The sequence below is a fragment of the Gallus gallus genome, chromosome 6 (assembly GCF_016699485.2).
Source record: "Gallus gallus isolate bGalGal1 chromosome 6, bGalGal1.mat.broiler.GRCg7b, whole genome shotgun sequence".
Classification (NCBI taxonomy): Eukaryota; Metazoa; Chordata; class Aves; order Galliformes; family Phasianidae; genus Gallus; species Gallus gallus.
Window position 1 is genome coordinate 12,684,389 of NC_052537.1, and position 15,737 is coordinate 12,700,125.

The 15,737-nt window shown below is 56.5% G+C and overlaps 2 protein-coding genes across 5 annotated transcripts; both read left to right on the plus strand.

Moving 5' to 3' along the window:
* The first annotated feature begins 22 nt into the window (after positions 1–22).
* CHST3 (carbohydrate sulfotransferase 3) lies at positions 23–7,811 on the plus strand. 4 transcript variants are annotated; one of them, XM_015288196.4, is made up of 4 exons: positions 23–107; positions 1,322–1,458; positions 2,827–3,110; positions 3,545–7,811. In XM_015288196.4, the coding sequence occupies exons 3-4, from the start codon at positions 2,974–2,976 to the stop codon at positions 4,782–4,784; spliced, it is 1,377 nt and encodes a 458-aa protein (XP_015143682.2). In that variant the 5' UTR covers positions 23–107; positions 1,322–1,458; positions 2,827–2,973; the 3' UTR covers positions 4,785–7,811. The 4 variants fall into 4 exon arrangements, with proteins under 4 accessions (XP_015143682.2, XP_015143683.2, NP_990452.2 ...); XM_015288197.4 differs by lacking the exon at positions 1,322–1,458 and having other exon boundaries at positions 23–111; NM_205121.2 differs by lacking the exon at positions 1,322–1,458.
* Positions 7,812–10,818: 3,007 nt separating this feature from the next.
* Positions 10,819–15,644, plus strand: AIFM2 (apoptosis inducing factor, mitochondria associated 2). The gene is made up of 8 exons (XM_421597.8): positions 10,819–11,126; positions 11,824–11,939; positions 12,923–13,042; positions 13,129–13,221; positions 13,509–13,617; positions 13,837–13,989; positions 14,530–14,730; positions 15,195–15,644. The coding sequence occupies exons 1-8, from the start codon at positions 10,952–10,954 to the stop codon at positions 15,347–15,349; spliced, it is 1,122 nt and encodes a 373-aa protein (XP_421597.1). The 5' UTR covers positions 10,819–10,951; the 3' UTR covers positions 15,350–15,644.
* Positions 15,645–15,737: the final 93 nt, after the last annotated feature.

Genomic DNA, 15,737 nt, shown 5'->3' on the forward strand with positions numbered 1-15,737 from the left:
GGAGGGAAAGAGGCAGGGAAAAGGGAGGGAGGGAGATGACAGCGCCGTGAAGAAAAGCAGGGCCCCCGCCGCCCGCCCCGCCGCACCGCACGACCGGGCCCTCGCGGGTAGGTACGGGAGGGGGGCGAGGGGCCGACGGGGGGCGGCGGGGCCGGGGCTCTCTGCGCCGGGGGGAGGGGACCGGGGGGCTCCGCGTTCTCTCGCCCCCCCCCCCCCCCCCTTCCCCCGGCCCCTCGGCGGGCGGCTGCCGGGCTCCTTTGTGCCGCCTCCGACCGCGCCTTTGTCTGCGAACGGGGAGCTCTCGCCGCTCTCCCCCGCCAGGACCGGCAACCCCCGGAGCCCCGGAGCCTCGGGGGGAGTAGAACGCGGGGTCGGGACGAGCAGCGCCGCAGCCTCGGTTCGGTGCGGGGAGCAACGGGACCGGGGGGTGGACGGAGAGTTTCTCCCAGAGTTGCATCAGCCGTCCTCCCGAAAGAAGGCGAAGTTGTCCTCGGCCTCTCCGCTCCGGCCGCGGGGGCACCGGGATGGTGCCGGGAAAGGCCCGGGCCGGGAAGGGCCGCAGCGCCCGCGAGGGCTCTTCGGCATCTCCGGGGAGCATCGCGCCCCGACACCGCCCCGAGCTGCTGGAGAGCGGCGGGGTCCCACGGCCGGGAGTCGCGGCCCGGAGCCCGCTGCGAGACCGCAGGGATGGAACTCCGTGTTTTCCCCGCGGGCTGCACCGCGTCAGTACGGGGCTCTCTCCCATCGCTGCGTCTCGGGGACGCGGGCACGCTGCGTCTCGCCGCGGAGAAAGGGCTCATTGAGGCTGAGGTGCAGGGACCGGCTTTGTGCTGCTGGAGTGCACCGAGACCCCGCTCTCCTCCCGCCCGTGCCATCCCCAGAGCCCACCTGGGCGCCCCCCGAGCCGACCTCGGAGCCAGCCCGCAGCATCCCCGGCGGGCTCCGCAGGCGGTGCCGGCAGCGATTAGCGCTAAGTTTGCTCCCAGTTTGGGTCCCAGCACGTGGCCGCCCGCTGCTGCCCCAGTCACAACCCCGCGGGCAGCCCCCGGTTTCGAAAGCCCCGTCGCGGAGCTGGGGCACTCCCCGTCAGTGCCCCCTGCCAGCCCAGCAGCAGTCACCTGGAAGCGGGGCTGGTGGCCCCGACACCGCCCCGCCCGTGTTCCCTGCTCAGGGCTGGGCACCGGCCCCCATTTGGCCGCGGTTTGGGGCTATTCTGGGCAACTTTATAAACAGCGTAGGAGGTGACTTCTTTTTTTTTTTTTTTTTTTTTTCCTTCTTGTTTTTAACTTGAATACACACGTTGGTTTTGTGCAAAAAATAGCGGAAGGAGCAGCCGGTGGCCGAAGCGAGCTGTGCCGTCTCCAGCGTTCCCATCCCACCGCCCAGCTCTGGGGCGCTGCCAGGCGGAGGCAGACGGGGTGACGACGTGTTTCCCGGCGCGGGGAAGAAAAGCGTTCGGTAATACGGAGGGAGCTGCCTTGTGATTCTTCCCCCAGGTTGCAGACAAAGAGCAGCGGCGATCGGCGCCCGCGCCCTCCCTTTGTTCTGCCCGTGGGTTCAGCCGGGCTGTCCCCCATTAACCCGGCGGGGAGGGGGCGGCGAGGGCTGCGAGCAGACGGTTTGCTCGAGGAGCTCGCCTGCCGCCCGTTGAGTCACCGGAGGAAAATGTGACTTCACCACGCACACCTCCGGCGGCAACGGGCAACGGCGGGTGCGGGACTTGGGAACGGGACCCGGCGGCTCCCCGCGGCCGCCTGCTCCCATTCCGGCCCCGGCGGTTCTGAGAAACGCGGGGGCACAGAGCCCCTCTGTTTCCTTCACAAAGAGCCGCCTGTGCCTCTCCCCGGCCGTGCTGCGTGCTCCCAGCGAGGAAGACGCCGAGCGGGACACCGTGCTGCTCCCCAGCCTCGTCCCTGCTGCTTTCAAGCCCTCAGACCCTGAGATGCGCAGGGAGTGGGGTGCTCTGTGCACCCCGAGGCTGAGCCCTGCAGGGTTCAGGGACCCAGCACTCAGCTGCCCGTGTATTTAATGAATCACATCCACTCCAGGGCTTGGAATCGGGGTTTTGCTGGAATCCATTCCCCTTACAGCCCCTGTGAATAATTCTTGGTTTGGGTATCATTTATGGTTTGGCTGCTGCGGGCACTGACAAGGGGGAAATCCTGGCCCGGCTGCACTTGGGATGCTGGTAGTGGCAGCACTGACCTTTGGAGCTGCTTTTCCTCCCCTGGTGATGGCAGAGCCCAAATCCCTTCCCCTGGCAGCCATCACCACCAGCAAGTGCCAAGCCACAACGTCCCCACATGAGAAAATGGTGGCACTGAGCGTGTGGGGCAGAGTGCGCGTTGCGCACAGGGGATCACGTGGGCCTTCAGCCGGTTCCTGGAGCCCCATCAGGCTTCCTTTTCATACCTAGAGGAAGGCGGAAGCCGCGTGCCCCATCACACTGAAAGGAAGCCCCTGAGGGCCCACTGTGCAGCCCCACTGCTGGAGCCCCCGCTCAGGGGGGCTGGTAGGGGTTTCTGGCCGGGTGCAGCAGGCAGCTGGCGGGGATTGGGTTTCGATGCTGGAGGAGGAGGTATGGGAAGGGGGTCTCCCGTGGCGGATTTATTTTGGGAGCGGGGAGAGTGGTGCTGTCAGCAGCTGCTGGGTGCCAGGTGGGAACTGTACAGAGCCACTCTGCCCCCGTGTTCTTATGGTGCTGGGAGTTCCTCGAGCTTGTGTTTGTCCAGCAGAGTGGAGTCACCTCCAGACCCTTTGCATGAGCTCTCTGGATGTTGGGAGCAGTGCTGGAAGGCACCCACATGTCCCTCCTTGTCCCCACAGGCCAGAACCACCTGGGAAGGGATGCTGCGGGACGGCAGGTGCCCTGCAGATAGCCCAGGGCATCAGGTGCCTGCCTGGGGGATCCTCTGAGGACAACATGGACATGCAGAGGACACAAAAGGTGTAGCTCCCTCACTCACCGTCCCAATGGAGAGGAGATCAGCTTTGCCCCAGGATTTTCGGGAGGTGCTGCACTGCCTGAAGATGAGGAGCAAGTATGCCGTGCTGCTGGTGTTCGTGGTGGGGCTAGTCATCATCGAGAAGGAAAACAACTTCATCTCCAGGTAGGGAACAGGGGAATACTGCATGTCCTCTGCTTTGAGCCATCTGCCTGCCCCATGCAGTGGTGATCCCAGGTCCTGCAGGGAAAGGATACAAGGGGGTCCCCAAAACTTATACAGGGGGATAGAGAGGGATGGAGGAATAGGGGACACGGAGATCATAGAATCGTAGAATCATTAGAGTTGCAAGGGACCCTTAAAGGCCAACTGGTCCAACTCCCCTGTGATGAACAGGGACACCTACAGCTCCATTAGGAGCTCAGAGCCCCGTCCAGCCTGACCTTGGGTGTCGGCAGGGCTGGGGCACCATCACCTCTCTGGACAGTCTGTGCCAGTGCCTCACCGCCCTATTGTTAAGGAGGGACATGGGGATACAGAGGGATGGAAGGACACAGAGGGACATGGGCTCAGCCCTGTTTTGCCTCATTGTCCCACAGGGTGTCGGACAAGCTGAAGCAATCCCCGCAGGTGCTGCCGGAGGCCAACGAGACAGAGGCCAGCCCAGTGCAGGCTGAGAACGGGTCTCTGGCCTCACTGCGGCAGCTGGACACAGCCTTCTCACAGCTGAGGACGCGGCTGCGCAACGTCACCTTGCAGTTGGCTGGGGAGCTGGGCATAGCAGCCCCAGAGCCGCGGCGGCATGTCCTGCTGATGGCCACCACACGCACCGGCTCCTCCTTCGTTGGGGAGTTCTTCAACCAGCAGGGCAACATATTCTACCTCTTTGAGCCCCTGTGGCACATCGAGAGGACGGTCACTTTTGAGCCAGGGGGGGCCAACGCGGTGGGCTCGGCCCTGGTGTACCGCGACGTGCTGCAGCAGCTCCTCCTCTGTGACCTCTACATTCTGGAGAGCTTCATCTCACCAGCGCCCGAGGAGCACCTAACTGCTGCCCTGTTCCGGCGGGGCTCCAGCCACTCACTCTGTGAGGAGCCCGTCTGCACACCCAGCCTCAAGAAGGTCTTTGAGAAGTACCACTGCAAGAACCGCCGCTGCGGGCCTCTCAACATCACGCTGGCAGCTGAAGCATGCCGGCGCAAGCAGCACATGGCCTTGAAGACGGTGCGCATCCGGCAGCTGGAGTTCCTGCAGCCCCTGGCCGAGGACCCGCGGCTGGACCTGCGCATTATCCAGCTGGTGCGGGACCCACGTGCCGTGCTGGCGTCGCGCATGGTGGCCTTCTCGGGCAAGTACGAGAGCTGGAAGAAGTGGGCGGCCGAGGGGGAGGCCCCGCTGCAGGAGGACGAGGTGCAACGGCTGCGGGGCAACTGCGAGAGCATCCGGCTGTCGGCCGAGCTGGGACTGCGGCAGCCGCGCTGGCTGCGAGGCCGTTACATGCTGGTGCGCTACGAGGACGTGGCACGGGCGCCGCTGCGCAAGGCGCTGGAGATGTACCGCTTCGCCGGCATCCGCCCCACGCCACAGGTGGAGGAGTGGATCCGCGCCAACACACAGGCACCACAGGACAGCAACGGCATTTACTCCACGCAGAAGAACTCCTCGGAGCAGTTTGAGAAGTGGCGGTTCAGCATCCCCTTCAAGCTGGCGCAGGTGGTGCAGGATGCCTGCGAGCCGGCCATGAGGCTCTTTGGCTACAAGCTGGCCAGCAGTGCGCAGGAGCTGACCAACCGCTCGCTCAGCCTGCTGGAGGAGGGGCCCCCCACACGGATCACGTAGTGTGGCACCGCTGCCCCCGTATGCCCGGCCGGCCCGAGGTGACCCTGTGCCATGGACTAGGAACCGGGGTGTCCTCGCAATAGCGATGGGTTCTTGGGAAGGGCGATCAGGAGATGGCACAGGGATGCTGTGGCAGAGGGGTGAAGCTGTTTAGTTCCTCTCCCGATGGAAGGATGAGACCCTGCAATTGAAAACCCAAGCACAGTGGGTGCCCAGAGCCCTGAGCACAACCTGACCCGTGTGCCAGCTCCAGCGGTGCCTTCTCATTTCTGCAGAGGGCCATTGAGCGAAGCACAGGAGAACTGGAATTTGCAGCCAGGAATCCATAGCCACAACCAGGGGACAATTTACTGGGAGTGTTCAGCGATCTGGAGGTTTTCCAGTGCCACCAAACACAATGAGCACTCCTGGGTGGACTCCAGCACGGGAAGCAGTGTCGTTGCCCCATGGGCACATGCTCTCTGCGTTTTCCAGTGTTGTGCAACGAGTGCCAGCAGCATGGTGTGCCAGCACCAGCAGGGACTTCAACCTCAAAGGCCTTACTGGTTTAGTGCCTTGGTACCAGCACAGACTGGGAGCTGCCTGCAGCAGGACGAGGTGGCCCCTCAGTTCGTGCTCTGCAGTGCTGATTGTTGGGTGTGTGGGGGGGTCCTTTTGATTTATTTTCTACATTTTTCTCTGTGTACCGGGGTTGTGGAGCAAATTTATTTATTTATTATGTTTAAAACAACAAAGGCAAAGGAGGGGGTGGGGGGAAGGTACATCAGGGGTCAGAGCTAAGCCCAAAAATCAGAGCAGCACAATGTGCTGCAGAGACCTACCGAGGAGGTGGTGGGAGCGCAGCCCACAGGAGGCCTCCAGGGATGGGATGAGTTATGGATGCAGTTCCCGGGACACCTGGCTGCAGCAAGACAGCAATGGGGATGCTATGGTGACCTCACACAGGGTGAAGGTGCTCTCCAGAGCCCACAGCTTGCCCCAGAATGACCAAACCTTGGCACCTGGTGGGAGCTTGTTCACTTGACTTCATTAGAAATGGGCAAAAAAGCAATACAAAGGAGCAGAGTCCAAAACATCTGTCTTGTTGGTGTTCATCCCCCCCCTCAGTCCCAGAGCCCACAAAAGGACCCAGGAATTTGCCACTGAGCACGGGTACAAGCTTCACAGGTTTTTGGAGCAAAGAGAGCAATTTAATGGAAGTTCATGTTTCAGACATTCTGCAGAGCACCTGGCTCAGGGTGGCCATGGTGTCCCCAGAGTGCTCAGTTCCAAGCAGCACTCGACCACTGCCAAGTCCTCCTAATTCCATCAGTGCCAGCATCACTCTTTTCCACAGGGCTAATTGCCTTTATATTGCCCCAGAAGAAGTCAACCAAAGGCCGGTCGGGGAGTAAACCCCACATAGGCAAGAGGGGGAAGCAAGCAGCAGGGAGCCACTGATGGGCATGGACAGGATGGGGATTTGGGGAGCAGCAACCCTGGCGTCAACAATACAGGCACACCGTGAACGCAACCCCTACGCCACAAAGCTGACTCTGAGCACATCCCTCCCTGCTGAGCAAGGGCTGCACACCCCATGGAGAAAGCAAGGGACTCTGCTGTCCCCACAGTGCTTGGCACGGCCACCCATGGCTCAGCCCCACCGCCAGTACCATTAGACAAAAGCAAAAATAAATAAGTGAAAATCAGCCGCTGGGACCGCCCAGACTCCAGCAGCAAGCTGCAGCTCAGCGTGCGCACAAAGCCACGTTTTCGACCCAGAGCAGAGAACAGAGGTAGCATTGAGCAGTGCAGAGCAGCCGGTGGGGAGCAGCCATGCCATTGCCTCAGCAGCCATCCTCCTGCATCGGCGGGGTTTGCCTTTCTCCCATTGCTTTGCTTGCATCTGGCCTCAATATGCAACAGGGCCAGGGCACAGAACACTGCCTGGCTCAGGAGAGGGTGCAGAAGCAGGGATTTTTACATGTAGTCCGTGCATTTAGGTGGGTTGGTCTCCTCACCCACCCCACAGACACAAAGCTCCCGGCACGAGGAGCATCCTGGCTTCCCCAGTGAATGGTGTTTTGTTTGGGAGCTTCCTGCTGGGAAGGCAGCAGGGTGCTGGGATTGGAAGCACATCCCGCAGCTGCACGCCGGGATGGGGGCAGTGCATGGTGCCACTGAGCTGTTGGCACGGCAAGGGCACTGCCACGGCACAAAGCAGGCGGAATGCAAACAAGCAGCCCCTTTTGTGGGTAGTTGGAAGCGCACAGAGGAGCAGGGCTGAAGGAGCAGAGCTTTAAACTCCCAGGAGCAAACAGCAGAGGAAGGCTATTTAGGCTCCAACAAGGTCCTTTCTGTGCTCGCCTCCATGTAAGGGTACCCGTCGCTTTAGCCTGGGCTTCCGTGAAGCAAATAAACAGAGATTAAATGAAACACAACACAAGGCAAAGGCATCTCTGACTGACAGACCCAGAAACGGGGTTTCAGAAGGGCCCCAGCGTCCTCAGCCCATTCCCACTGTGCATGGAGGAGGCAGACAGGTGGGCAAACTGAAGGGTATGCAGGGCAGGGCTGGGTGAGCCATGCTGATGTAGGGCAAGGAGCGGGTCCAGCCCCTCTTACCTGCAGCATGGCAATGCCTGGCTCCGGCCTGCCCTTTCCAGCTGAGCAGCAGCATTTCTTCCTGGACACCCTCCAGCTTCCACTCAAAAATGTCATAGGACATAAAGAAAATGTGCCCCCAGCCCATGCGGATTTTCACAACAACTAATTGCTCTCATTAAACACATGTAGCCATGACGCCCACATGGAATTTGCACTGTGTGGTGCCAGGCACACTGGGACAGACACGTGGCTCCTCCAAGGCTAAAGCAGCAAGCAGGACCTCGCTCTGGTCTTTCCCCATATTGGGAATGGCAGGCGTTTGGGAGAAAAGGTGTGTATTTTCAGCAAGAAGCACCACCAGGGCATGAGATCATACCTAATGGTAAGGGGGCTGGGGGCTGCAGACGTGGACATTCAGCATTAAATGACAGCCTTGTGTTCTGTTGTGTTGTTTTTTTGTTTTTTTTAAAGAGGCTGCATGCCTGACCAGACCGCATTTCTTGGTCCACATCCCATATTTATTCAGTAATTACACCTTCAGACAAAGGCTGCCTGTCTGCGAGACTGATTTTATTAAGGACACAGTTTTATTATATGCTGTGCTTTGACTCCAGTGAAATCCTGGGATGGGGGGGAGGGGGTGAAACCCTTAACCTGCAGAAGCAGGGCCTTGCCAGGGATGTCCCAGCTGGATGAAGCTGACCAAGCTGCTCTTTGCACCTGCCCTCATCAGACCACAACGAGTGCTGAGTTCCCACCAAACGGCATGGCTGTGAAGAGGGGTGGTGAAGAAGCACAGCACGTGGAAACCAAAGGCAGTCACTGGGGCTTTTGGAACAGAGTTTCCCCCAGGGGACAGGAGGGCCCATGCCCCACACCCCCAAAGTGCCCACACCTCGGGTGAGCTCGGCTACTCACATCCGGAGGTAAGATGGGCTTTGCTCTCTGTAAGCACAGGTGGCTGTGCTGTCCGACCTGACCAGCACAAGGTGCCCATGGTGCCGAGGACTGTGGTTGATGGGAAGTGGGCAGTGGCTGGTCTTCTCCAGCTGAGGTCACTGAGGTTGGTTGGAGACAGAATAAACAGAACAGGGTCTTGTTGATTTTTGTTAAAAGCAAATTTTACTTATAGGGTAAAAAAACAGCCACGGTTGATGTTTAAGAGCAGACAGAAACTGGTCTGAATTGTTTTTTCCAGGCAATTCTTTGCCCTGGATTAACCTGATCCCAGCCCAAGCTGCAGCAGAGACCCTCACAGAGTTTGATAACGTTTATCATTAAGTCCTGAATCAGCTGTTTGCTCTCTGTGTTTGCAAAGGATGTCTTTATCCCACACACTGAGTCAAAGAATCACGGAATCACTGAGGTTGGAAGAGCCCTCTCAGCTGACTCAGCCCACCCCCACTGCCTACATCCCTCAGTGCCACATCCCCACAGCTCTGCAACACCTCCAGGGATGGTGACTCCCGCAGCTCTCTAAGCAGCCTGTGCCACTGCGTCACTGCCCTCATTGTAAAACACTTCTTCCTTATATCCACCATGAATCCTCCCTGTTCTGGGTTGAAACCATTTCCCCTTGTCCTGTCACAGCAGAGCCTGCTGAAGAGTCCGTCCTTTCTTACAGCCCCTTTCGATACTGACAGGCTGCTATGAGCTTTCTCTTCTCCAGGCTGCACAGCCCCAGCTCTCAGCCTGTCCTCACAGGGAGGTGTTCCATCCCTTGGGTCATTTTTGTGGCTCTCCTCTGGATGCACTCCAACAGTTCCATGTCTCTGCTATACTGAGGACTCCCCATGTGGACACAGTGCTCCAGGTGAGGTCTCCCAGCAGAGAGCAGAAGGGCAGATCCCCTCCCTTGCATGTCTCATTCCCTGTGCCATGACAGAGAACCTCAGGAGACGCCACTCTAACTCGCTGATCCCATCACATCCTCAGGGTAGGACAAGAGCATCACACAGACAAATGCGATGAGCTCCAGAGCCTGAAGGAGGAAAGGGCAGGCCAAGAGCTGCCATCAGCCTCCATGAGTGCCTTCACCCTGCAGGTCACTGGCAGAAGACAAAGCCCTCTCTGACACTGGTTCACTCTCTGCAGTTGCCTGCTTGCAGACAGCCAGATAAACACCCTCAAACAACGTGTTAGCCAATGCTGAGCACACACCTGTGTGCACAGAACCACAGTCTATTGAGCATTAGGAGTTTCTTCCTGTTTGCCAGAGGTTTGACACGAGGTTCCTGAAGCGTTCACAAAGGCTCCTTTTACCACTGCAGTTTGCTTTGGGTACTGTCTGCACCGTTGGCCTTGTCTTGTTTGGTGCATCTCCAGCTCACTGGCTCCGATGATTTCCCTTTCTTATGAAAGGTGGCCTTGATCTCCTGGAGTAACATTGGGCTGACCTGATCTCCCCCCTTGCCTGGGAGCAGAAGTAGCACCTGAGTGCGGAAGGCTGTCCCTGCCACTGGCTCTACGTTGATTTGAAGGCAAGAAGAGGAAAAACAAACCTCTGATAGCAATGCCCAGGGGCATTTTTCTTTTGTCCCCGACGCAGGGTTAAGGTATTTGCTTTAGGATGAGCAGAGCGCAGCCAGCGCTGCCCCGCGGCCGGGCCGCCTGCACCCTCTGGCGGCCGCAGCCCTCGCAGCATTCCCGCAGCGAGCCCGCACGGTGCTGCTGCATCCCCGCGTGAGGAGGGTCGGGATTTTCTGCCCCTGGCTTACGTGGGGCCCACAGCCCGAGCCGGCTGGCGGACACACTGCTCAGCTCGGGGGCCGCCTCCCCCCGTTAGTCCGGAAAAAGATGCCAATTCCTCCATCCCTCCCCCACTCGTGGGGTTTGAAGGGGGTTACTTTGACACAGTGCTGGAGGAGGACTGAGGTGGCCTCCAAGCCAGCGTACGACACGTGGGGCAACTCCCCCGGCTCACAACGCTGCAGTGTGCACGGCAGCTATATTTACCCGGCTGTATTTACCTGGAATGCCACAGGAGCCCAAAGTCTTTGTGGGCAGTTCCTGTCCTGCAGAACAGCAGGGTCTGTATGTCCCTTGGCCTGCAACCCCTCCTGCCATCCCGCCGTCTCCAGCACGGCGGTGCCGGACTCGTCCTCCCGCAGCCCCTCTCTTACTGCCCATCCTTTCCGTCTGCAGGAGCGCTCGCTGGATGCAGGGAGCGAGCAGCCATCCTGCGGGCATCACCCACGCGGCCCTCAGTCCCAGCCCGTGTGCGGCTTTCCCGACAAGCCAGCCATCCTAAAAGGGGCACTGAAGCAACATCCATTTAACCAGCATTCACAGCTGACGAAGGACAAGGCAGGTGCAGACGGAGCCCGCACTCACGAACTTTCGGAAGCAAACCAAAAGCCTCTCTGGCTCCTGCCCCGTGTCGGAGGGAGAGCTCAGCTCTGCTCAGCACGGCTCGGCCCCGCACGGCCCGCCCATTGCACGCAGCGCTGAGTCACGGGGCGGGCAGAGGCAGCGCTGCTCCCCTCGCCCGTTCCCAAAGCTCAGCACCCGGCGGTCTCGGCCGCCTGGAGGCCTAGGCGATCACTCGTGCCTCTCCCCCTGTCCGAGAACCGCCGGCTGCCATGGGCTCCAGGCTGTCCGTGGACGACTCCGTGCGCGTCGTCATCGTCGGCGGCGGCTTTGGTGGCATCGCGGCCGCCAGCCAGCTCAAGTCCTGGGCCGTCCCTTTCGTGCTGGTGGACATGAGAGATGCTTTCCACCACAACGTCGCTGCCCTCCGGGCTTCCGTGGAGAGCGGTAAGCCGAGCGGTGCTGTTGGCGTGTTCCCCCACTGCGGCAGCTCAGTGAGAGGGACGGACGCGCACAGTGCCTCCCCTACCCCCGTCCGACGAATGACTCGGTTCTGGGAAAACCCACGTGCTGTCCGTGCTGCGGTAATCCTCTGGGCTGCAGGGAAAGGAAGTAATAACTATTTGGACGGTCCTATTTTCTTTTTCTTTCTTTCTTTGAGCTGAGAAGTTGGCTAAGGTGAACGCACAGTAAGTGGAAGGGCAGCAGCTGGCATGGCTCTCTGCGTGTGGCTCATCTGGGGGGGGTCGGGTAACCCCCCACTCCAGGGGTGAAATGTAGCGTTTGAGGCTGGGAATAAGCATCAAAGTGATGTCAAAAGCTTGATCCAAGCAGCAGACCATGCAGCAAAATCCTGCCAGCCTGCCTTGGAGCGCTTGCTGGCAAATCGGTAAGAGATTGTATGCAGGGAGCAAGGAGAAAACAGTGTAATGAGGTTGTCACCTTATCTCTGAGGACCTGACTTTATCACCAGCTCCAAGGGAAAGGCCTGGAATTCAGGGCAGAGAGCACGCAGGAGGGGCCCAGCCTGCGGTCCCAGCTGCATACAGTGCTTTCAGCAAGGTCCTGTTGAGGGAAAAAGGGAAGAGCATCTGCTAACTTCCGTGGAAGGAAATCTCTTCTCTACTCCCTCCTCTTACCGCAGGATTTGCCAGGAAGACTTTCATCTCCTACTCCGTCACCTTTGGCGACAGCTTCCGACAAGGCAAAGTGGTGGGCATAGACCCCGAGAGGCAGCAGGTCCTGCTCAGTGATGGCGAGGTGGGTGATGCTGTGCCTTGTCGTGGTAGCTTAGCTGCCTTACCTGGCAGTCAGTCTGGGTGCCGTATCTCCTACAGTGCAGCTCAGCCAAGCACACGAACCTGCTCCACCAGCACCCTGGGTCAGAGCTCACACATACAGCAGGTCCTGGTCTGATCTAGCCCTCACCTTGGCTGAAATACCTGATCCCAAACAAGGGATCCCAGCACAGGCCCTTTGGGCAGGCACTGAGGAATGAGACCAGTGGCCTCCTATGGAAGACTGCCAAAGAGAAAAGCAGGCCCCCAACCATCTCTTCTAAAACCTAAAAGCTATGTCTGCTAATAGCATGGTATTTAATCATCCTTGTTGAGCCTGGAAACAGACCGTCTTCCCCTTCTTGCACGGAACAGCAGTATCTCCTCTAGCCAAGATCAGTGGCCTGGGGTTATGCTGAATTAGGGGTGTGCTGTAAACACTCCATCCCATTTATCGCTGAGATAAACATTTATTCTCAGGGTTGGATGTGGAGCTTAGTTAACCCTGGAGCTCAGATCCTTATCTAACCACAGGAAAAAAAAAAAAAAAAGGAAGCAAACATTGGCAACAGCTCTGGGAACTCTTGTCAGCCAGAGCATCTCACCTCTGTTCAGAAGGGAGTGAAGGAGGGAAGCCAGAATGTACTTGTGTCCCTCTGGACTCTGAGCTCAGCACTCCAGCTGTGGTGGCAACCGCAGAGACTGGCACAGCAACCACCTTATTTCCTGTAAGCTTCTAGTAGATTCTTCACAGCACTGGGCTCATCTGAAGATCAGTGTGCCAGATCAGCTGGATCAGATCTCTTCCTAAAGCCACTTTCTGACAGCAGCAAGCAAATATTTTTCTATTTATCAGTAGGGGGCTGGAGGAGATGGAATAAGTAAATAGTACCTAGGAGACAACAACTGTTTAAGGCTCTCATTTTTAAAAGGCCTAACATCCTGTCCAACCCTCTGCCCCCTCAGGAACTTCACTACTCCCACCTCATCCTTGCAACTGGCAGTGATGGACCATTCCCTGGGAAGTTCAACAAGGTCATTGACATGGAAAGCGCCATCCAGACCTATGAAGACATGGTTAAGGAGGTGAGGGACCAACTTCTTTCTCAGAAAGCATCGCTTGCCTTAGTTGAGCTTGAGTCGAGTAACACCAGTTTCTTCTTTATTTCAAGATTGAGAAATCTGAGCGCATCCTAGTAGTGGGAGGTGGTGCTGCTGGAGTTGAGATGGCTGCAGAGATCAAAACAGAGTACCCAGCCAAAGAGGTAGCAGGATATTAGTTACATTTCACTTGTTTCTGAAGCTGTCCTTCTTCCATGGTCTTGCTGGAGGTATTTGAGATCGCTGCAAGGCAGGAGGTACCAGGCAATGCCTTCTCTTCTGAGAGCACCCTACAGCCCAGTACCTGCAACTGTTGGCACTAGATGCCCTTCACTAAGCTCAGTCTCCCTGGACATTAGGCAGGGTGGAAGGAAGCTGTCTGTTGCTGCTCCCACATGCAGGGTGTCCCATACCGCTCCCGTACACCCACTTGCTGTTTTGTCACCAACAGGTCACCCTCATTCACTCAAAAATTGCACTAGCTGACGTAGAGCTGCTACAGAGCGTCCGTCAGGAGGTGAAAGAGATTCTCCTCAGGAAAGGAGTGCGGCTCCTATTAAGTATGTACTTAACAATGCCTTTGAAGACAGATTCTGACGCTCCCCAGGCTGCTCTTCCTTTGGCCACAGCACCTCTTTTTGATGACCTATTCCCCATTTATTTAATTTTTTGGGACTAAGCATGGCTCCCTTGAATTCCTGTTTCTCTAGATACATCTGGGCTAGCTGGAAACAGTAGCTGAATAAAGGTCTGTGACCCAGGGCTCTCTGTCACAACAGGTGAGAAGGTCAGCAACGTGGAAAATCTCACAACGAACCAGTTCCAGAAGGACATGGTAGTAAGGACAGAAAAGGGCACAGAGGTTGTTGTTGATATGGTGGTCCTGTGCACAGGGATAAAGATTAACTCCTCAGCATACGCCACTGCATTTGGTAAGTGAAAAGCTGCTTCATGGGGGGAAGCATAGCAGGTCCTCAACATCATCTGCTCAAGTGTTCCATGACATAGTAAATGCCCTAACATCAAACTAAACACTTTGCTGTGAAATGTGACCTTCAGAAACTCGCAGATCACACGGCCCTCAGTCTTCTCCAGCTCCTTTTGCTAATACCTCCAAAGAACATTAGGGTCCTAGTCCAGACAAGGCACATCACACCTAGAATTCAATGGTAACTCCTGCTGCCCAGGGCAGGATTTCATCCCTGCTTGGCCCTCCCTTGGGCTGTGCATGCTAGCTGCTAATCATTCCATATTTCCACTGAAATATCAAAGAATGACTCACTCACCAGAATGTTAATAATTACCTATTATAAGACAGAAAGCATCTATTGCCTCACATGTAGAAAAAAGGGTGAAAAACTTAACTCTTCACCTTATGTCATTGGCACACTGATAACAACAGCGTTTTGGTGTCTCAGGCCACAGCACACACCGCCAAGCTCTTTCTCAGAACTTACTGTTTTGCCAAACAGGAGACAAACTGGCAAGCAACGGAGCTTTGAACGTTAACAAGCACCTCCAGCTGGAAGGCTATGACAACATCTATGCCATTGGAGACTGTGCGAACCTGAAGGAACCAAAGATGGCATACCACGCTGAGCTGCATGCCAACATTGTAGTGTCAAATATCATCAACAGCTTGACACACAAGCCGCTTAAAACCTACCAACCAGGTAACATAATCTCTTAGCGCTTGGCCTTAGCTGTTGAGCTGCTTTCCTGCAGGGAACAGCTGTTTTAGAACTTGTCTGGGATACTAATTAGAGGTGAAGGAACCCACAGCTGGGGTTGGCTATATAGGCTTTTAGCTTAGGCTTCACCTTAGTTCTTGCCAAAGACACTGTGGAAGCTGATTATCTGTGTCAGTCTGCATACGCAACGTGTCCTTTCTTCACTGCTGTCTTCCTGATAAATATACTGGTGGGTTTCAGCCATTCATTTTTAAAGGTTTCCCAGTCTACTTGCATCTTTTTTCTACCTCAGTTTTGTTGTGCGCCTCTTGGAAGGACAGTCTTTCCCCGTCCATTGTGCAGCTTCGTCACAACAGGAGAGCCTGAACAGACAGTGACTCTGTATATGTAGCACTCACTATTTAGCTGTGAAATCAGTAACTTAAACTTCTGCCTTTTCTTTCCAGGATCACTAACATTCCTGCTTTCAATGGGCAAGAATGATGGTGTAGGCCAGGTGAAGGGATACTACGTGGGACACCTCCTAGTGACCATTGCTAAAAGTCGGGACCTGTTTGTTTCCAAGAGCTGGAAGACAATGGGACAGCCAATGCCCTCTTAAGAGCAGATCGGAAATAAACTAGCAAGGAATTCAAGCACTGGAAGAAGGTAAAGGTGCACTTTTATTGCTTAGAGAGTTGCTGTCTCCTGCAGCACTTCCTGAAGCTATTCTTCAGTGTAATGCATTAAAGGAGTGTTACTGTAATGAGGAAAGAGGCACTTTCCAAGTTAATCAGCACCAAAGTTCTCATTGTAACAAAGGAAGGGCTGTTTCTTTTCATCCTCTGTTGAGACAGCTCTGAGCAAGAAACCTGGTTTACCTTAATTTGTAACAATAAACACCCTGGTTTTCAAAATGTTAGGGGCATGTATATTATGTGGGTTTTTCCTGGCTTTCTCTACTGTAGCTACTAAAAAGCCTCTGCGTATTACTTGGGTACACTGCCTGT

What these genes read in the sequence shown, in the direction of transcription:
- CHST3 (XM_015288197.4), top strand. Translation starts at nt 2,974, where the DNA reads ATGGAGAGGAGATCAGCTTTGCCCCAGGATTTTCGGGAGGTGCTGCAC. An exon ending in GAAAACAACTTCATCTCCAG is followed by an intron (nt 3,111 to 3,544) that starts GTAGGGAACAGG and finishes ATTGTCCCACAG; the next exon opens with GGTGTCGGACAAGCTGAAGC.
- AIFM2 (XM_421597.8), top strand. Translation starts at nt 10,952, where the DNA reads ATGGGCTCCAGGCTGTCCGTGGACGACTCCGTGCGCGTCGTCATCGTC. An exon ending in CCGGGCTTCCGTGGAGAGCG is followed by an intron (nt 11,127 to 11,823) that starts GTAAGCCGAGCG and finishes CTCTTACCGCAG; the next exon opens with GATTTGCCAGGAAGACTTTC. An exon ending in AGCATACGCCACTGCATTTG is followed by an intron (nt 13,990 to 14,529) that starts GTAAGTGAAAAG and finishes TTTGCCAAACAG; the next exon opens with GAGACAAACTGGCAAGCAAC.